Here is a 22862-nt window from a genome sequence, read left to right as displayed (position 1 = left end):
TTATATTAACACTGCATCTGTCAGAAATGAGAAAGGGACACCTTGTCATCAGAACCTGAATAGAACATGTCCTTTTCTTGACCTCAAAATGCAAACCACAGGCCCATTGACATCAATGGGTCTGAAGAAAATGCAGATGCAACACAGACAGTATCTGTATTTTGCTGATCTGCAATTTGTGGACCGCAAAAACACCTACGGTCGTGTGCATCAGGCCTAACTCAGAACAGCAGTAGGATATTAGAATTCGTTTTCACATTTTTATGGTACATTACAGGACCTTTTTAGTTTCTTATAGATGTTGGGCTTGCCTATCTTTCCATTAAAGGCTATGAACACCTTCGGATGCAATTTGTTTATGTTTACATTTTACTCATTACGGGTTAAAAATCTTTTTCTCAATTAGTCAGTATTTCAAATTTCCAGCAAATTTTGACCTCCAGGGTTAACTTTCAGCCTAGCTTTAGAGCGAGTCCCGTCATGTTCCTGTTCTAAGGCTATGTACAGACTTTATCTCTTATCTCCTGACCGCTCATAAACACTCATTAAGCTTGAATTATAATAAAACTGATAGGACTATGGCTTAAATGAGTGTTTATGAGCCGTCAGGAGATCAGAGCTAGGGCTACAGATCCAGCTGTCAGAACAGGAACAAGACAGGACTCATTCTACAGCTAGGCTGAAATTAAACCTTGTAGGACAAAAACTGCTTAAACGTTTTAATAAAGACCAATTGAAAGAATTGCTTAAAATGAGTAAAATGCACTCATAAAAAAAGTTGACCGCGAAGGTGTACCTAAACATTAATAAACACTGTATGCGAAGAAAAAAAAAACTGCGTAATTTAAATAAAATTACTTTTTCTATTTATATTATCTATTTAGAGAATGGTTTACCTTATACATGGCTACAGCACTATTAACTGTTCAGAATCTCTGCACTCACTGAAAAATAACCACAACTGAGACATGTCATGGGAGCTTTGTGTTTGGACAGTTTCATTCTCATTCTTTCTTTTTCTCCCTATTATAATTTTTATGAAATCTCTAACGTCACGTTAGATACTGGTTCTTTTTATGTGTTCAATAGGCTTAATGTATCTCTCAGTCAATTGATTCTCTAGCACACCATAGTACGGGTGTAATTTATGGGTATTATATCGTTTCCATTTTCTCTGCCATACCTTCTGTAGCGCTAGTGAAACCTATAGCCAAAAACCCCAAAACAAGAAGAAAAGTAATGTCCTTAAAACTAAATTAGAGCTGACTGGATTACCAGTATAAGATTCATGCATATTGCTCAGCCCGAAAATCATTATCGGGGAAACAAAGCATAAGAGTCACTTTGTGCACAAAATTCAGCGACTGAGTGGTGTGTTCAATACGTGACCTCAGAGACTGTGGTAATAGATGAGGCTGTGTTTACTCGTTTCTGTATGGTAGTCTATATGGATGCACTGTGTACACAGAAACCAATGTACATACCATGTAATGCACACCCATTGATGCTGCTATATTGATGTACAGTATTGTGCAAATGTTTTACGCAGGTGTGGAAAAATGCTGAAAAAGTAAGACTGTTTTAAAAAACAGAAGTGTTATAACCTATTTTTATGAATTAACAAAATAACTGGACAAAACTGAAATCTAATTCCAATCAATATATCAATATTTGGTATGACCACCCATTTCCTTCATAACAGCACCAATTCTTCTAGGTACACTTGTGCTTTTGAAGGAACTGGGCAGGGAGGTTTTTCCAGACAACTTGGAGAACTAACTACAGATCTTCTGTGGATGTAGGCTTGGTCATAGTCTTCTCTTCCTCTCTTCATGTCATCCCAGGCAGACTCTGTGATGTTGAGATCAGGGTTATGTTGGGACCAGATCATCACTTCCAGGGCTTCTTATCCCTCCTTACACTGAACATAGTTTTTAATGACAACACTGAATGTTTGGGGTCATTGTCCTGCTGCAGAATAAATTTGGAGCCATTCAGATTCCTCCCTGATGGTACTGCATGACGGATACGTATCTCAGCACTGAGGACACCATTAATCCTGACCAAATGCCCAACTCAGGTTGGTAAAATGCAGCCCCAAATTTGCAAGGAACCTCCACCATACTTCACTGTTGCCTGCAGATACTCATTATTGTACTGCTCTCTAGCCCTACGTGAATAAACTGCCCTTTGTTTCAGCCAAATATTTCTGAGCACCTGCTGTCATTTTTTTTCACCCCAGTTCCTAAGTTTTTTTGCATAGTTGAGTCGCTTGGCCCTGTTTCTATTCTACTATTTTTTAAAACATTTTTAATTGCTTTTTTTTTTTTTTTCCACACCTGCAAAAAAAATTTTTTTGCACAGTACCGTATGTATGTAAACACCCCCCTGCTTCTTCGCCCAAGCAAGGTTCCTGAAATTGATACTTGGAGAGCAGATTTTGCACAAACTGTAGCACATTTGTACTCTTATCGGAGTGTTATTTGTGTACATTAATAAAGCTTCATACATTGTAAATTCTTCTTGTGAAACCCAGCTTGGCTTGCTGGACAGGTCATTCCTCAGGTCTGATAAGTTCACCACTGTGTCCAAATCTGTGTTCGCTTGAGATCTGCCCAAGTTCTCAATTTCAGCATTCAGAGCCAGCTGTAACAAAAATTATAATAATAGTGTATTAGATCAATAAAAAAACAAGTAAAACATGATGGATTTATCTGGGTACGTTAACATGGGTAAAGGAAATGTACACCAATCAGCCATTATATTCCAAGTGCCTAAAGACCAGGAACACCACTAAGAAGGACAAGTCATAAGGTTATGCAAATCGAGGGAGTAGCAGGTGTCACTAAGGCTCCATTCACACGTCCGCAATGTGTTTTGCGGATACACGGAGACACGGATCCGCAAAACCAGAAAGCGGCAATGCGCGTTCCGCATTTTGCGGACCGCACATTGCCGACATAATAGAATATGCCTGTTCTTGTCCGCAATTGCGGACAAGAATAGGACATGTTTTATTTTTTTGCGGAAACGGAAGCACGGATGCGGAAGTGCGGATCCGCAAATGTGGATGCGGACAGCACATTCCGTCCCCATAGAGAATGAATGGGTCCGCACCCTTTCCGCAAAATTGCGGAAAGGATGCGGACCCATTTTGCGGACGTGTGAATGGAGCCTAAGATATGCAATCACATTTTCAAGCACCTACTGTATCTCCAATCTGTCGTGTGTGGAAGGACTATAAAAGCTAGATTGAAAGCAAAGTTATTTAGCTGCAGAAACCTCATAAATCTGATAAAGTTGTATGGGATGACTGTGCAATGCTTCCTGTTTGTCAATGGGCCAGTTATTGCTACTGAGAAGGATAGAATCCGTGAACTGATAGACTTGGTTTAGCACTCCAGAAGATCGATATGCGTCTAGGCCGAGATGTTCAACGTTGTGTGTCCGGGTGGTTGAGGAGAACCTCTACACAGATGGATCGTATGATTAGAAAAAAGGCACATGGTGATCCATTCTGTACTGCAAGTGAAATTGGACGTCACATCTTAAGTCTAGGGAGGCAAACAGTGTTTACACAAACTATCACAAGACGTTTGCATGACATTGGGCCACGAGCCAGACATCCAGCCACAGGCGTTCCACTTACGTCAGACCACTACTCTCAAAGGTTTTCAAGGTGCACAGCAAGACAGCAATGGAGGTCTGTCCTCTTTAGCGATGAGTCCACTTTTGTTTCAGTTAGTATTGAGCGAATCGGGAAAATTGGATTCGCCGTGAAGCTGAATTTCTTCATCCTTTGTAGTAGCGAATCAATTTTCCCTGAAATAGCATAAAAAAAAAAATATCCTACTTACCTCATCCATTCGATCGCAGAGAGCCAGCCACCTCCATCTTGATTGAAGATCCCACTTAAAATCCCGTGCTCGGTGACGTGTAACGTCATCATGGGCAGCACAATCTTTTGCGCTAGATCTTCAATCAAGATGGTGGCAGCCGGCTCTTTGTGATTAAATGGATGAGGTAAGTAATATTTTACCTATGTCAGATGCTGCGATCAGCGATAAAAGCGGCATCTGAGGGGTACAATGACAGGGAGCAGAGCAATCACCATTCCCTGTAATTGTACCCACTACTTTCAAAGAAATGCGCTTTGTGATTAAATAATTTGTCATGGAGCAAATTGTTTTGTAAAATTTGGTGAAGCATCAGAATCGAATTTTCAAATACTCTGCTCATCTCTAGCAATAATACATTTGCATATCATTAACATTTCTATCAATCCTGTGATTTTCCATAATTCCATGACTTTTCCTTCTTGGTGTTGCAATTTAAATGTTGATGAGTGTATTAAGGTAAGGACTCCACAAGGCCTCTGAAAGTGTCCTGTGGTATCCAGCACCAAGATGTTATAAGGCCTCCGTGGATCTGATGAGTGATGCAGGCTCCCAGCAGCTTTCCAAGGATAGCGCTGTACATCGTATAGTGGCAGTGTTTGGTATTGCAGCTCAGCCCCATTGACTTGAATGGAGCTGAGCTGCAACTAAGCCACGTGACCGATGTACAGTGATGTCACAAGATCTAGGAATAGGCTGCGGTGCTCAAGGCTCAAGTCATAAATATCTTTTCCTGGATAAGCGCTAAGTGACTTGGTCATACTTTGATATGTGTTCCCTTTTTTAGAACCATGTAGTTTACTTATATCACACTTTTGATGATCCTTCTTGCATTAGTTACTTCGAAGTAGACAGAGTGCTCTGTAACTGCTACCATTAAAACAGAAGCATAGAGAATTCTTTCATACTTATCAAAGACCTATCCTTTACGTACTCTATTTCTCTCCAGAATATCTCTCATTCTATTCTGTTCATCTTCATCCAGAATCCGGTTACCATCCTGGTCAAATCTGGAAAAGGCAGCTGTAATTTCATGATCATCATGACCCATCCTACAAAACAGTAGGTTGCCAAATGTAATAGATAAAAAACATGTTATGATTTAATTGTATTTTTTGCTGAATAAACTTAATTGACTTTATTTCATATAGGGTCTATCTATATCTATCTATCTTTTTATCTCTATTAATCTATGAAAAAGGAAATTCCACGGTACTTCCCAAAGATAGATACGTGTTTATTACACCAGATGCAACGTTTCGGATCTCCCTCTGGAACCTTTCTCAAGCAGTGATATCTATCTATCTATCTTTATCTATCCATCTTTATCTATCTACATCTATCTATCTACACTGAACAAAAATATAAACGCAACACTTTTGGTTTTGCTCCCATGTTTTATGAGCTTAAAGAGGACCTTTCACTACTCTACAAACGAAAAACTAACTATACCTGTGGGCAGAGCGGCGCCCAGGGGTCCCCCTGCACTTACTAGTAAGTCTGGGCGCCGCTCCGTTCGCCTGGTATAGGCTCCGGTGTCTCAGCTCCGTCTGACTGATTTCTTGTAGAAGGCGTGTCCCTTGCTGCACTGCTGGCCAATCGCAGCGCACAGCTCATAGCCTGGCTATGAGCTGTGCGCTGCGATTGGCCAGCAGTGCAGCAAGGGACACGCCTCCTACAAGAAATCAGTCAGAGGGAGCGCAGACACCGGAGCCTATACCGGGCGAACGGAGCGGCGCCCAGACTTACTAGTAAGTGCAGGGGGACCCCTGGGCGCCGCTCTGCCCACAGGTATAGTTAGTTTTTCATTTGTAGAGTAGTGAAAGGTCCTCTTTAACTCAAAGATCTGAAACATTTTCTACATACACAAAAGACCCATTACTCTCAAATATTGTTCACAAATCTGTCTAAATCTGTGTTAGTGAGCACTTCTCCTTTGCCGAGATAATCCATCCCACCTCACAGGTGTGGCATATCAAGGTGCTGATTAGGCAGCATGAATATTACACAGGTGTGCCTTAGACTGCCCACAATAAAAGGCCACTCTGAAATGTGCACAGTTTTGCCTTACGAGGGGGAAACCAGTCAGTATCTGGTGTGGCCACCATTTGCCTCATGCAGTGCAACACATCTCCGTTGCATTGAGTTGGTCAGGTTGTTGATTGTGGCCTGTGGAATGTTGGTCCACTCCTCTTCAATAGCTGTGCGAAGTTGCAAAATATTGGCAGGAACTGGAACACGCTGTCCTATACGCCGATCCAGAGCATCCCAAACATGCTCAATGGGTGACATGTCCGGTGAGTCTGCTGGCCATGCAAGAACTGGGATGTTTTCAGCTTCCAGGATTTGTGTATAGATCCTTGCAATATGGGGCCGTGCATTGTTATGCTGTAACATGAGGTGATGGTCGTGGATGAATGGCACAACAATGGGCCTCAGGATCTCGTCACGGTATCTCTGTGCATTCAAAATGCCATCAATAAAATGCACCTGTGTTCGTTGTCCATAACATACGCCTGCCCATACCATAACCCCAAGGCTGCACACCATTATACATACAAACCATAGAGCTAAGAAATGGGGGTAGCTGGTCTCTACACTGCGCTGAATATTGTAGGCTAAGTAAGTCCAAATAGAGGCAGTATATTTAGTGTTAGGGACCCATCTGCGGAAGCCATCTTGACGCCTGGTAGATGGGCCCGACACATGTTTGAGCAAATATGTGCGCTAAATGCTTCCATTAACTCCTTTATAGTCAGTATTGTACCACTTTTATTTAGAATGACCCCCATTTCTTAGCTCTATACTGGGACTCATCTGTGAACAGAACGCCTCTTCAATGTGCCAGACGCCATCAAATGTGAGCATTTGCCCACTCAAGTCGGTTACGACGAGCATGCAGATGAGCTTCCCTGAGATGGTTTCTGACAGTTTGTGCAGAAATTCTTTGGTTATGCAAACCGATTGTTGCTGCAGCTGTCCGAGTGACTGGTCTCAAACGATCATGGAGGTGAACATGCTGGATGTGGAGGTCCTGGGCTGGTGTGGTTACACGTGGTCTGCCGTTGTGAGGCCGGTTTGATGTGTAACACCCCAGAGTTGTGTTCCGAAACTCTTTTACCCTGCTGCAACCTGTTAAGAGTATTTGCCTTGTCATCTTGTGTAATTTCACATAATTTCCTCACATATGTGCATTCTAAGCCTTGCTAAATGTATATTATTGTCATTCTTCATGTTCTCCAGCAGGTGGCAGCTATGTGTTAGCAAGGAGTTAAAGTCAGTTTAGTGTTTCTGAACTGGAATAGTTCATTCCAGTTCAGCTCCCCCTTCTATGAGCAAAGTGGGCTGCTCCCACATCCTGCCTCATGGGGAGGGAAGGAAGTTTATAGGGATCCAAAGCCAGGATCTTGTCTCGGCTGAGACAATTGATCATCATTCCCAGCCTGAGTGTAACGGAGTGCCGAAGGCGCACTCGGTCTCCCATCAGCCGCAGACCTGCTGCTTAGCTTCGGGAGCGAGGATCTGTGTTTGACCTCGTTCCCAGGGCGGCTTTGCTAGCTGGGAGGCTCCCTGCTCCTAGGTCTGCCTTGAGCGCCGAGCTGATCACTCAGTGCTCGACTGGTCTGTCTGTCGGTCATGTGACGCTGGCCACACCACATGACCCTCACTCCCCACTATAAATACAGGCAGCCTGCTGGCCACAGGTTGCCTGTTAATTTAGGTTCCTGGCAGTTGTTGGATACCTGTGTACTTACCTGATCCTGTTCCCTGACGATCCTTTGCCTGCTCCTCCTGTACTGCGCATCCTTCCTGGTATATTGACCTCAGCTTCCACCTGACTATTCTTTGCGGACTCCTTTGGTACTTCTTGACTCTCCTGGTATTTATGACCCCGGCTTCTCCTGACCTTTCTTTGCTTATCCCTCTGTACTGCGTTGTCCTCTTGGTTTTGACCCGGTCCGTTCACTATCCTTTATTTGTTATGTCTGTCCTTCCCGCATGTATCCTAAGTTAGGGACTGCTGTCCAGTTGTCCCCTGTCATCAGGACTTGTGAGGCAAGTAGCCAGGGCCAGGGATGAGGGTAGAGCGCAGTGGTCACTATCCTCCCCCCTGTGTGTGTGTGTGTGTACGTGACCGTTACACTGAGGCTTGCAGCCTCAGCTGGTAAAAGCAAGCAGCCACCTCCAGTTACAGGAAGAAGCATACCCTGAGACAATAACTGTGAGTCAAAGTCCAGAGACCAGGAGAAGCCATATTCCTCCTCAGCTAGTCAGTCCCCAAGACAGCAGAAGAAGCCAAATTACTGCCACACATTGCCAATACCTGCTGAGACTAAAGACTATTGATGTACCTTGTTTGGATGAAAGCTGCAACTAGTAAAGACAAGTTTGAACTTTACCAAAGGTCTGGATCTCAATTACTGCTACCAAATCCCTCAATTACTTCTACTAGCACAACACTCATTTTATTGCAAGTGAGCCAGGATCCAGGAGTCCAGCCGTACCAAGGTAGGAGACACCGTTAACACTATTGCCATTACCACACACAGACATTACACCACTCTGGCATTCCTAGCCTGGTACGTGAGTTACAACACCTTAAAGGGCCCTGTGTTAGTACCCTGCGCACGCTGCAATTGTGTCAAGAACAAAACCATAGACTATTATACCCATATCCTGACCCACTGCATAAATGGCATCCGTGTAACTGCACCCACGGTCCGGCTCATTGCAGATCTACTGCCAAATTCTCTGAAACGCCTTAGGAGACGGCTTATGGTAGAGAAATGAACATTCATTGCACGGGCAACAGCTCTGGTAGACATTCCTGCAGTCAGCATGCCAATTGCACGCTCCCTCAAACGTTGCGACATCTGTGGCATTGTGCTGTATGATCGAACTGCACATTTCAGAGTGGCTTTTTATTGTGGGCAGTCTAAGGCACACCTGTGCAATATTTGTTCTGTCTAATCAGCACCTTGATATGCCACACCTGTGAGGTGGGATGGATTATCTGGGCAAAGGAGAAGTGCTCACTAACACAGATTTAGACAGATTTGTGAACAATATTTGAGAGTAATGGGTCTTTTGTGTATGTAGAAAATGTTTCAGATCTTTGAGTTAAGCTCATGAAAAATGGGAGCAAAACCAAAAGTGTTGCGTTTATATTTTTGTTCAGTGTATCTATATATCTACAGTCAGGTCCATACATTTTGGGACATCGACACAATTCTAACTTTTTTGGCTCTATACACCACCACAATGGATTTAAAATAAAACAAACGAGATGTGCTTTAACTGCAGACACTCAGCTTTAATTTGAGGGTATTTACATCCAAATCAGGTGAACGGTGTAGGAATTACAACAGTTTGCATATGTGCCTCCCACTTGTTAAGGACCAAAAGTAATGGGACAGAATAATAATCATCAATCAAGCTTTCACTTTTTAATACTTGGTTGCAAATCCTTTGCAGTCAATTACATCCTGAAGTCTGGAACACATAGATCAAACCAGACGCTGGGTTTCATCCCTGGTGATGCTCTGCTAGGCCTCTACTGCCACTGTCTTCAGTTCCTGCTTGTTCTTGGGGCATTTTCCCTTCAGTTTTGTCTTCAGCAAGTGAAATGCATGCTCATTCGGATTCAGGTCAGGTGATTGACTTGGCCATTGCATAACATTCCACTTCTTTCCCATTAAAAAAACTCTTTGGTTGCTTTCGCAGTATGCTTTGTGTCATTGTCCATCTGCACTGTGAAGCGCCTGTCCAATGAGTTCTGAAGCATTTGGCTGAATATGAGCAGATAATATTGCCCGAAACACTTCAGAATTCATCCTGCTGCTTTTGTCAGCAGTCACATCATCAATAAATACAAGAGAACCAGTTCCATTGGCAGCCATACATGCCGATGCCATGACACTACCACCACCATGCTTCACTGATGAGGTGGTATGCTTAGGATCATGAGCAGTTCTTTTCCTTCTCCATACTCTTCTCTTTCCATCACTCTGGTACAAGTTGATCTTGGTCTCATCTGTCCATAGGATGTTGTTCCAGAACTGTGAAGGCTTTTTTTAGATGTCGTTTGGCAAACTCTAATCTGGCCTTCCTGTGCCCTGTGAACCCTCTGTATTCACTCTGGTGAAGTCTTCTCTTGATTGTTGGCTTTGACACACATACACCTTCCCCCTGGAGAGTGTTCTTGATCTGGCCAACTGTTGTGAAGGGTGTTTTCTTCACCAGGGAAAGAATTCGTCGGTCATCCACCACAGTTGTTTTCCATGGTCTTCCAGGTTCTTTTGGTGTTGCTGATCTCACCGGTGCGTTCCTTCTTTTTAAGGATGTTCCAAACAGTTGTTTTGGCCACGCCTAATGTTTTTGCTATCTCTCTGATGGGTTTGTTTTGTATTTTCAGCCTAATGATGGCTTGTTTCACTGATAGTGACAGCTCTTTGGATCTCATCTTGAGAGTTGACAGCAACAGATTCCAAATGCAAATAGCACACTTGAAATTAACTCTGGACCTTTTATCTGCTCATTGTAATTGGAATAATGAGGGAATAACACACACCTGGCCACGGAACAGCTGAGAAGCCAATTGTCCCATTCATTTTGGTCCCTTAACAAGTGGGAGGCACATATGCAAACTGTTGTAATTCCTACACCGTTCACCTGATTTGGATGTAAATACCCTCAAATTAAAGCTGACAGTCTGCAGTTAAATCACATCTTGTTCCTTATATTTCAAATCCATTGTGGTGGTGTATAGAGTCAAAAATGTTACAATTGTGTCGATGTCCCAATATTTATGGACCCGACTATCTATTTATCAATCCCCTGACAAATCTAGAGGGAGTGGACCTGGCTTGCTCAATATCTTACCATTCATGGGTTCTAATTTCTGTGCAAAAGTGACACTGAATCCTGCCATAGTCCACTGCATTACATTACTTCATCTGCAAAGAACTGTAGTGAGGACATCTTGAAACAACCTTTAGATGACAGCATCTTCAGTCGCCAATACTGAATGCTAGAGCAGACTTTGGAACTAAGGATGGATCTAGTGTATTTCTAGCCACGGACATGTGGAGGTAACAAAAATATATTCATGTCTCTGGTTGCACTAATAGTTTTTGTAAAGGATTGATAATTTTATATAGGGAAGTCATTCTACTTACTACTGAGCTAGTAAAGAACTCATGCCATATAATGGGCTTCTTCACCTAGCCGTATTCATAGCACTCACTCTTTTAGACTGTTCTTGAACTCTTCAAATGACATTTCTTTGGAGCCGTTCTGCAGTGCTTTCTGTACATCTGATATGCGCTCCTTCTTCAGCTTAAGCTTCATTAATGTCTTCTTATAACCCTAAAAATAATAGAAATGACAATTAGGTCCTGATATAGTCTAATCACCGGTGGCAAAATAATGGACGCTGCATACATCAAATGTTTGATGGCTTCGAAACAGAACATTTTTTTTTTCTTTTCAGTTTGAAGGCTGAAAAATGTTATACCAAGTGACATAATGTATAAATTTAAAGAAGACACTGGGGTGCCTTTACAAAAAAAAAATGCAAAAAGAAAAAAAGGTGAGTAACTTTTTTAGAACCTGCTTTTTGAAAGCTCTTTCCCCATCTCAACATTTATGCTATACTGCTAGGATAATGCTCAGATGTGAGATACGTGCAGATCCCACCTCTAGCTCTTAGACCCTCTCCTATTTCTAGAATGGGGTTCTGACGTGAAGGAAGAGCAGCTTTTCATGTGTGGCACCCTCAATTTATTTCTATGGGACGTCCGAAAATAGATTATGAGGAGCCAGAGCTGAGGATGTTGCTCCCTAGGGTCATACAGTGAAAGGAGGGTGCACGGTGCACCCTTTCTTTGCTCGGGGCACACCCTTTTTCTGGGGCTCCTGTCAGATGGTAGTTGGGTTGCTGTGATGTTAATTGTTTTTATGAGTCACAGAGTTGCCACTGAGCACCCATCTATTTCACTTTGATGGACATCCTCCTGTCTGCTTCATGTCATCCCTGGCACAACTTAAATCTTGTGCATGTTCCATAATAACTTCTCCTGTCCTGACATGTGCAGGGGGTTCATGAAGCCGAGGTTTATACACCAGGAGAGGGGAAGGAAAATAGTTGGTTTGTAAAGTGAGATGGGCAGGCTTGCAGTGACTACCCTGTGACTTGGTAATTATATTTAAACAGAAAATCAGAGAGTTTTGAAGAAGACAGCTATAATTTTGCCGAGTTGTGATCTACTGTGCCAAATAATTTGTTGAATGTGGCTATCTGTGCTACATGTTCCCTTGAAAAAACTGGCTGTAATGCTGTCCAGTTTCATTTACAGTAGCTTTTGACATTTCCCTTAAAATGATTAAAGAGCAAAGACGGATGTGGTTGCAGAGGGCGCATTACCCTCCTACAATATAGGGCGCGCCACTTGTAGCACTGTAATGGCAGACAGTGCACATCACAGACTAACTAATACAGTGACACTGCTGCTGTCATTCGTGGAACTACTGGGGCCAATGTCGATGTGTCCTGCAGTATGAGGGATGGGGGAGAGGAGCTGTCTTTGTTTGTATTGGTGTTTTACTGGTGACCTAGCTGTTATAGGAAGAATATGAAGACTGAATGATCGCTCTGCATGTGTTCTCAATAGGGAGTGGGATATAAGCTGCTGCCAGATACAACTAGCAATGGTTTATGTCCTTTGTAATAAAAAGGATCCACCGTGTTGAAATCCGGCTTTCTGTCTCTGGGGAGGGGTGGAACACCCCATACACATTAGATGGTCGGCTAGTTCTGCCAAAAATGTTTTTATGAGAATTTTATAAATTGTATTAGTATTATATGATTGTTTATGTTTATTCTTTAAATTATTTTAAAATGGGGAGGGGGGTGAGACCAAGGGACCCCATTCTGCCACTGTCCATACCTGCTTTAAGATGTCTGAAAATTGCAGTTCATTTTTCTGATTGGAGAGTTCTTCTTTCACTTCGGAATATGTGTCATTAATGATAGCCAAAAACATGTTCTACAAAGAAAAGCACATTAAACGGAGCCTAAATATCACTGGGCAATTGTGGTACATTACAAATACAGGCTATGCTACGGAAACAGTTTGTGAGACTTCCATTATATAATGGGGCAAGGTATATTTTGGGTGAGACTATTTCTAGATTTATATTATATCTAGTGATGAGCAAATCGAAGTACACGATTCGCTGCAAAGCCTGATTTCCTCGTTCTTAGCGGTAGCGAATCGATTTAAACCGAAATAGTGCAAAAAAAAATAATACCTGATCCATTTGCTTGTGACGGGATGCGATCAGATGCAATCATGTATGAACCCGGCATCTGAGGGGTACAATGATGGGGCTGGCGCAATCACCACTCCCTGTCATTGCACCCACTACTTACAAAGAAATGCGCTTCATGACTAATTCGTCACAAAGCAAATTTTTTTGTAAAATTCGTTGAAGCAGCCGAACGTTGCTCATCTCTAATTATATCTATACCAAAGTCAAAGTAAAATTGCTTCATACCGATCCTAGAAACTCTTCTAAGTTTTCTTTGGTTGGTTAAAAAAAAAACATTTCCATGCATTACCCTCTAAGACTGTATGAACCTTTGAAAATAAGGTTGCTTTGATTACTCTAGAAGAGCTCACCCAAATCACAATAGGCACAGTTGGGTCCATTTGGGATCCTGGTAATATGGCCATGATATTTCAATAATAGAGAAAGCTTACCAACAGCACGAAGAAGACAAAGAAGACGTAAGTGACAAAGTAGATAGGTCCTAGAATTCGGTTTGCATTGTCAATAGCGTCATAGTCAAAATCTCCTAAAATGATTCTAAACTGGGTGAATCTAGAGTAAAAAGAAATGATATTTTAAATGGATATTGTATTGATAAAATAAAATAAAAACCTATTTAATCAACTGCCATGCCAGTGCTGCTACTTCATTGGTGTCCAGCAGTCTGTTTACTTGTCCTGTTGTGATGACATCACCCACATAGCTGCTGCAGCCAGTCACTGACATCAGCGGTCATGTGCAACATCAACTACATGCAAACATCACCACTTAAGCCAGTGACTGCTGCAGTCTTGTAAGTAAAGCCCAGCTGGGAGAACCAGGGCTGGATCTTCGAGATAAGTACTGCTCATTTATTTTAGGTTATCCCACAGTGTTGCTGAAAGTAAACAACCCCTTTAATGTTCTGTTCCTGTTATACACCAATATTTTCCCAAGTCTCAACCAGGGTGGCCTCTAGATGGGTCCTTGGGGAACAATGTCACCCTTGGCTTTAACATATCACCATGGTCTCTATCTAGCCCTGAAGACCCTAGTTCCAATCCCCACTCTTTTCATGTCTCCTACACTGTCTCCCCTCTGTCGATATGAAAGTAGACAGTGTCATGAGAAAAACAAAGTACAGCTTCTTTGAATTATATGGTTTTACGTATCAGAACATAATAAAACATCTGGTCCTTAGGTCGTAAAATTATGTAAATACAACCTCAGATCAAATACACAAAAAATAAGGCAAAATGGAAAAGCCATGTGTGAAAAACTAAGTACACCCCATGGATCATTATAGAACCACCTTTAGCAGCAATAACTTGAAGTCATCATTTTTTAATGACTTGATCAGTCTCTCACATCGTTCTGGAAGAATTTTGGCCCAATCATCTTTACAATGTTGCTTCAGTTCATTGAGGTTTGTGGGCTTTCATTTATGAACAGCTGTCTTAAGGTTCCACCACAGTATGTAGGTTGGGTTAAGGACTGGACTTTGATAGGGCCATTGCAACACCTTGACTTTATTTTATTTTTCAGCCATTCTGTTGTAGATTTGCTGGTGTGGTTGGGATCATTCTTTTGTTGGGTGACCCAGTTGTGGACAACTTTAAATATTGGGTAGATGACCTCGCATTTGAATATAGAGTATTTTGGTATACAAAGGAGTACATGACTGCAATGTGCACAGGTCCTGTAGTTGAAAAGCAAGACCAAAAAACAGAACGCACACAGAAACAGAATACGTTTGTGTGAAATGTAGCCTTAGATGTCTTCTTTTTTTTTATTTTATTTTTTAGTTTCTCTGAGCATTTGTTACTTTTATACAGGTGGTGACACTTGCTGATAATCAATAATCAAGGGCACCTGACTGCTACTTTACCCTCTTAATTCCTATGGAAGCAGTAAGGATGTACTTAATTTTTTACACACAGAATCAGAAATTTTGGCCTAGTAAATAATGACACAGTATAATTTGTCGTGTTGTATTCACCTCATGTTTTTTGTTACGTCCTCATACGTAAAACCATAGAATTCAAAGAGGGTTTGTTTTTCTCATGACTTTATGTACGTAGCTGACTTGATTTTAATCTTTACACAAAATAAGTGGAAATCTATGAATATACCCAACATGACTGTTGAAATGCAACAAAATGCCCATTATGCAAATACTTATAAACAATGGAGCAGATTTACTAATCTAGTGCAAACTTAGTCTATGAATGCACCAGATTTATCAAAGTGACTGATGCTGGATGATAAATAGTATACATTTATGCCACCTATTTGGATTATTTACACCAGAATTTTGGTATATTGTAAGTTACCCCCCTTTCCAGCAGACCATGTCTTTTCCCCAAGGCACACTCACTTGTTGAGTCCAAAAAAGTCTTAAATACTTTAAAAAAAAATATGGTGCAAAGCATGTACGCTTGTTTTTGGATCAAGTTACGCCAGAAAATCTTTACTAATGCATTAACTTACATGCACTTTACAAACGTGCTGAAGTTTTCCACTTGGGTTCCAAACAGAAGATATCCCAGCTGGGCATAGGCAAAAAATACTATGAAGAACATGATAGCAAAGCCCAATATATCCTTCGCACAACGAGCAAGAGTGGATGAAAGTTGTGTCATTGTCTTATTGAAGCTAATGTACTTGAAGATCTGGGGACAAGAAGGGCACAATGGATGTAAACACTGTAACAATCAATAGAGAATACAACAAAACTATATGTCTGTATAATTCTGGTTGAGTTATACTTTCAGAAATTTCAATAAAACCAAGTTATGTGACTCTCAGGTACAGGCGTACAGAAACTGCTCCATAATTGACTTGAAATCTAAGGCCTTTCCTTAACTTGCAGTTACGCTCTATGCTGTCAGCTGTATTAATTGAACAGAATTTGCATTAAAAAAATAAGAATAATAGAATTGATCTAGCATCAAGTAAAATGCAATTCATTGAAAAAATATTAAAACATGATCTCCTGTAAGACTTCTAGGCCAATGCATTTCCATGGCATAGCGCTCTTACTCATGGTCTGTAAAAAAAAAAGCTATTCTCATGAGACTATGGGGGACATTTATCAAGACTGGTACTTTCTGCGCCTGACTTGATATCCCCTGCGCTGACAGAGAATGCACCTTATTTATAAATTAGGTGCATCCTCCTGCAGTCCGTGCACCTAACCAGAAATCTATGACAGCTCAGAGCTGCTGTAGCTTTCTGGCTTCATTTACGCCAGAAAACTGGAATAAATGAAAATAATTTTGCCGCTGTGGTTGGCCATGCTCCCTTCCCTGCCCTTGCCACACACCCTTTTAGAAAAGTGTTGAGAACGGCGAAAAAAGGGGAGATGTGACCATTTTTAAAAATGCAATTTTTTAGATGTAAAGGGAATGATAAATCTCCCCCTATTACTCTTTAAACTTCTCTTCTTCCATGGTTCAGTTTGATACCTTCCCGCCCACACCACATACATTTACAGACTAATGCATGGCCCCTTTGCCAGAAATGCATTACTTTAAATGACCCTGTGGTGTCATTGCTGATGTCACAGGGATTCCTTGTGTAGGGGGGTGGAAAACATGCAGAGAAGAGGCAATCTGTGTCGTCTCTTCATATTGGTGTATACAGATCACTGGTAACAGAGACCTACTGGACCATTACTGCCATATAGTGTCTGCAGCTTCTAAGTGGTTAGACAAAAGGGAGGTGGCTACCTCTGTCACCCTATCAATGTCTTCCAGTTGGTTATAATCGGTCTTAATGGTAGCCAGGAGTCTAAAGAAATCCCGGAGTCTTCCAGAGGCAGGGCTTAATAAGCAGCCTGTTATTGACCCCCTCTTTCTCTAGGCATCTTAGACTTTGAATGGGTCATTCAGCTGCCACTCCATTCAAACTCCTCCTAGCTGTATTATTTCTGCTGAACGGACTGGCAATCGGTGGGGATCCTAGCGGTCAGACCCCTAGTGATCCATTATTCATCACCTACACTTCAATTATATCTATATAATTGCATTTTAGTTTTTTTTGCTATCGCTGACCACTGTGGTGTCATCTAGCCACTATTTATCTGCCAATGATCCTTTCAGCTTCTAGATCAGAATTGTCCACTTACTTTAATCCACGCGAAGAATAGATTGACAGCATTCATGTTGTTGTACTGTGTTTGCCAAAATGCTAAAAACTCAAAGTCGGCATATATTTTGGGATTTTCCAGCAGCGATCCCATGAGTCGATTCACTTCAATAGTCCGAAAGATATGAAAAGCAATGGCTACAAGAGAAAGCTGAAGAAGATGGAATCAGTCACTTAACCATGGATATGTCATAGGTGTAATCACATTCACTTCCAAATAAATGGGTGTCTTTTAACTTTTTTTTTTTTTTTTCACTTATGATTATGCTTTTTGTAACCTGTTATTTTCATTCCTAAATGTTTTTGTAAATTATTTCTCTGGTGAAAATCACTTTTTTCTCTTGGTTCCCTATTACGTAGCCGCACAGCTTTCATGTGCTGCTAGACAGTCTCCGTTGGTTGCCATATGTATTGATGGGAGAATTTTGTACATATGGTATGCAATGCCATGATTTTTTACAAAAAGAAACCATAACAACAACTTATCTCCTATCCACAGGGGCTCTAATATGGCTAACAAAGTTGTAAAATGGCTATGTACATGACACCTTAGAGTCACTATAATCATGTGAATGAATCCAACTGCATAAGACCTCAAACTAACATCTGGATCACATCTGAACTTTCTTAACCTCAGTTGGCGTCGATACAACGAATAGGGCAAAAATTAGGCAGTAACAGCGGCTGGGAGGCGCTGCTGTTCCCCCGCTTACCGCTGCAGTCCTGGGTTTTGTTGGGGTTCTGCTATTCCTTCTGAGAATTCCGCTCCACAGCTTCCACTCAGCCCTGGTCACAGCCTGTGTTCGGCTGGTTTCATGTTTCACTGCTCTAAGGGCGGAGCGCATCACTCCCTGGGCTGTGTGGGTTAGGTCAGGTAACCTCGCTGACCAACCTTGGCTCTCCTGCAGGTACTAAAGTGGCTCAACCCTTCTCCCAGATGCAGTGGCGTACACACAATCCACGGGGCCCCGGTGCGAAACTGATCCATGGGGCCCCCTTCCCGTCGACGCCCCCCCCCCCCAACCCGCTGCCGCGCGTGTATGCATGTGTGTGTGTGTGTGTGTGTGTGTGTGTGTGTATATATATATATATATATATATATATAGATATATATTATATACTGTATATTACTATATACAAGAGGATGATATTCGGTATAACCAACGGTATTCCCACGTAAAACCAGCTCTGCTACATTATGTAGCAGTGCTGGTTTTGTCATGCATTTCTTTTGCCTTCATATAGTAAAATACTTCATTGGCCTATCAATGGCTTTATAACTAACTCTGCTATATTTCTGTAGCCTACAACCTCTGACTGCCCAGTTGAAACTACTACACCCAACATGTTCTGGCAGTAGTAGTAAATGGATATTGGTGCAATTCTGAGCTACTAGTCTATATAATAAATATGTAGGCTACATATGTATTATATAGACTAGTAGCACAGAATTGCACCAATATCCATTTACTATTACTGCCAGAACATGTTGGGTGTAGTAGTTTCAGTCCAACTGAGCAGTCAGAGGTTGTAGGCTACAGAAATATAGCAGAGTTAGTTATAAAGCCATTGATAGGCCAATGAAGTATTTTACCATATGAAGCCAAAAGAAATGCATGACAAAACCAGCTCTGCTACATCCAAGCATATACTAGAAGCTCAACAGAAGTGCCTACACAAAAGAGCTGCACCCCAAGACAACAGAAAAAAACCATTACTTCAAAGCACAAGTCGCCAGTCATAACTTTACATACATTGCCCAACTCTCAGCCCCCATCAGACCTCACTCACTCTGAAAGCCGGACCGGCTTCTTTGCGCAGCGCTCTCCCTCTCCCTTTCTTTTCCGGCGCCTTCTCCCTGTCCCTGCATCTCAACGTCATGTCCGGCACGCTGCACTGCCGGCCGGACATAGGGCAGGGGCAGGAGCGTACATAAAAATCACTGGGCCCCATAGCAGGAATCTAAATTGGGCCCCCATTCCCCTTTAATAGCCCCTCCCTTTGTTCCATGAACTATTCTTGCTGCTGCGTTTTATAATTTATGCCATCAGGGCCGGATTGGGATTACAAAACAGCCCTGGCACAGAAAAGAGGTATAATAGATGCAGTGTGTACAGATGTATATTATATACAGCAGTGTACAGTTATATGAGGTACGCGGTATAATATATGCAGTGTCTACAGGTATATAGTATATTCCCTAGTGTTCTGATATGTGAGGTACAGGGTATAATATATGCAGTGTGTACAGGTATATAGTATTAACAGCAGTGTACTGATATGTGAGGTACGGGGTATAATGTATGCAGTGTATACAGTATATACAGTAGTGTAATATGTGAGGTATAATAGATGCAGTGTGTACAGGTATATAGTAAATACAGCAGTGTATTGACACCTCGTACCTCACATATCAGTACACCGCTGTATATACTATATATCTGTACACACTGCATCTATTATACCTCATACCTCACATATATAGTATATACAGCAGTGTACTGATATCTGTACACACTGCATCTATTATACCTTGTACCTCACATATCAGTGCACTGCGGTATATACTATATATCTGTAAATATTGCATGTATAATACTGTGTAATATATGCAGTGTGTGTGTGTATGTCTATATATATATATATATATATATATATATATACACACACACAGAGCAGTGTATTGATGTGAGACATAGAAGGTATAATACTGTAGATGCAGTGTTTACAGATATATGTGGTCAGTTATACATTATGGTCACTGTGTGTGTGAGGTACATGAGGTAGTGGTCACTGTATCTGTCTGAAGTATTATACATGAGTGAGCAATGAGTAAAAACAGGGCATGGAGGGGGGGGGGTAAATGATGAAAAGTGGAGGACCTCCTCTTACCACTCCAGTCCAGTCTGTATGAATTAACGCAGAGCTGATTGTGAACTTCTAATACTTGCTGTTAGGGGTTGAAGGACCTGGGATGATGTCATCACAGGTCCTGGCAGATATACCTTTGAAACCTAGGAACTACACCATTTTTGGTGCAGTTCCTTTGCTAGATTCTGCAGGACCTGTGATGTTGAATATGATGTAATCACAGGTCCTGGCAGATGCACTGTTCTAACCTGGGAACTACACTTTACACTGTGCAGTTCCCTTACAGGACCTCTGATGACATCATCAAAGGTCCTTTAGCTTTAGAAAGATAAATAGGAGCAATTAGGGGGCGGGGCCTCTCCTCCACTTCGGGCCCCGTCTGCCTATATGGTAGGTAGCCACTGCTCAGGGGGAGGAGACTCAAGGGAGGGTAGGGCTGGCAGCAAGGAAACTCAACACTGGGGGGCGGGCCCCGGGCCGGCCGCCCGAGTTATACAGGCACAGCACTACTGCAGGGCGGGTCCACAGGCGGCCGGGGAGGAGACTTAGGGGGAGGAGACTCAAGGGAGGGTAGGGCTGGCAGCAGGGAAACTCAACACTGGGGGCGGGCCCCGGGCCGGCCGCCCGGGTTATACAGGCACAGTACTACTGCAGGGCGGGTCCACAGGCAGCCGGGCCCCCTGGAGTGCCGGGCCCGGTCGCAAGTGCGACCCCTGCGACCCCCTGTATGTACGCCACTGCCCAGATGCCTCAGTGTCAAAGTCCTTGTCTTTTGCTTAAGAGCCTGATAACCACTTGTGTTCCTGACTTGTACTTCGTTCCTTGACTCTGCTTATCGTCTGATCCCTGCCTGTTTGATTCATCTCTCCCGTTGCTGATCCGGATTGCCTGACCTGTTCCTGTGCCGCCTGCTTTGATCTATTGCCTGTCTGACCATGTCTCTGCCTTATCCTTGTGTCCTGCACCGTTGCTCCTGGTAACGTCTCTGCTCATCTGACTACCCCCCTGCCTCGTCCTTCGGTACTGCACTGTTGCTCCTGGTAATGACCCCGCCTGCCTGATTACGCTTATACTTGTGGTACCTACTCAGGTACCTCCTGGTCCGCCGGGACCAGCTGCCACTGACTCAGTCTATCCTCACCACCAGAGGCTCTAGTGAAAACCAGGTAGTTGCTTAGATACGCCCCTCCAGAGTATAGCCAGTCAGTGGCACAGTTGGTTTACATCCACTGATCTGTGACATAGGCCATATAGAGATAATATTGAGCTGGAAATGTTTAATATAATAATCATATCCTTCCTCATTGGAAAGGCAATGGTCCAAGCACTGTTGCTCCAGAGATTTGACCTGCCCACATATGTATGTTCAGACATACTGTATAATTTATTGCTTATGTGTGCTTTAAGTAACTTAGCCAGACATTAAAGGTGTTTTTTGGTTTCTTGATATTGAATTGATGACCTATTCTAGCTCTCCTGGCCCTGCTGAACATGTATGTGTATTTAAAGGTAGTTGGTCACCTACTTTACACATATTAAACTGTTCATCATTGTCCTGTAGGTAATATGAACAGTTAACAGACCATACCTTTCTTCCTGTTTTCTGTGTATCTCATTTTGAAAAAACAAAGTGTGATGATATATGCTAACGATTTGCAAGTGCCCTGGTGGCGATCCCCACTGATGCAAGTGCCCAATCCCTCCAGAGACTGCTGTTGATTTCTCCTCCCATGTTTCACTGTAAGACATCCCAGTGTCCTTACGTCACTGAAACATGGGAGGAGAGATAAATAGCAGTCTCTGGAGGACATGGGACTTGCATCAGTGGGGATCGCCACCAGGACACGTGCAAAACATTAGCATATATCATCAAACTTCATATTTTCAATATGAGATACACAGAAAGCAGAAAGAAAGAGTACGGGAAGTTAACTGTTTATATTACCTAGGCTACAGGACAATGATGACAGTTTAAAGGAGTTTTCAGAGATTTTTTTTACTGATAGCCTATCCTCAGGATAGGTCATCAGTATCTGATTGGTGGGGGTCCAATACTCTGAGAAGGCAGTGGCCTTCTATCATCTTTTCCTAGGCCGATTGAAAAACACGTTCATGTGTCACGTGGACAAGGAGCTGCTCAGCCCCATTTAAGTCAATCGGTCTGAGCTACAATACCAAGCACAGCCAATATACAATGTACAGCGCTGTGCTTGGTGAGCAGAGAGAAGGCAGCAGTGCTCACAGGACAGCTGATCGGCAGGGGTCCCGGGTGTCGCCCCCCCCATTGATCAGATACTGATGACCTATCCTGAGGATAGGTCATCAGTATAAAAATCTTGGAAAACCCCTTTAATAGGTGTAAAGTAGGTGACAGACACCCTTTAATGGTTGGAGAGAAAAAGCCACTGCCAGAGACTTCCCTTCAGGGAAAACAAAAGATCAGGCGAAAATAATAATTTAATCCAATCTTTCTCTCCCCCGACAAATTAGTTGACATTTCCCCATACACTTGAAACTGCCGACTGAATCCATCAAGAATGGTGGGTTCGAGCAACAATATGCTAATGTATATGGAGGACTTTAAAGAAAAAAACAAATAAATGATTTAAAAAATGGTGAAGGTTTTCTTTACCT

At 42.4% G+C, this 22862-nt stretch overlaps 1 protein-coding gene across 1 annotated transcript in view; it reads right to left on the bottom strand.

Moving 5' to 3' along the window:
* LOC122942186 (polycystic kidney disease 2-like 1 protein) overlaps window positions 1–22862 on the bottom strand; it is a 90104-nt gene that overhangs the window by 4208 nt on the left and 63034 nt on the right. Inside the window, exons 7-13 of the mRNA XM_044299686.1 lie at window positions 17338–17508; window positions 15699–15880; window positions 13661–13781; window positions 12845–12943; window positions 11143–11264; window positions 4831–4948; window positions 2510–2646 (exon numbers count right to left, since the gene is read on the bottom strand). Of these exons, the coding sequence (XP_044155621.1) occupies window positions 2510–2646; window positions 4831–4948; window positions 11143–11264; window positions 12845–12943; window positions 13661–13781; window positions 15699–15880; window positions 17338–17508 (950 nt within the window). The remainder of the gene's footprint in view (window positions 1–2509; window positions 2647–4830; window positions 4949–11142; window positions 11265–12844; window positions 12944–13660; window positions 13782–15698; window positions 15881–17337; window positions 17509–22862) is intronic.

Source organism: Bufo gargarizans, chromosome 6, assembly GCF_014858855.1.
Source record: "Bufo gargarizans isolate SCDJY-AF-19 chromosome 6, ASM1485885v1, whole genome shotgun sequence".
Taxonomy (NCBI): domain Eukaryota; kingdom Metazoa; phylum Chordata; class Amphibia; order Anura; family Bufonidae; genus Bufo; species Bufo gargarizans.
The sequence above is the reverse complement of the archived record's forward strand: the minus strand, read 5'-3'. Positions and strand labels throughout refer to the sequence as shown.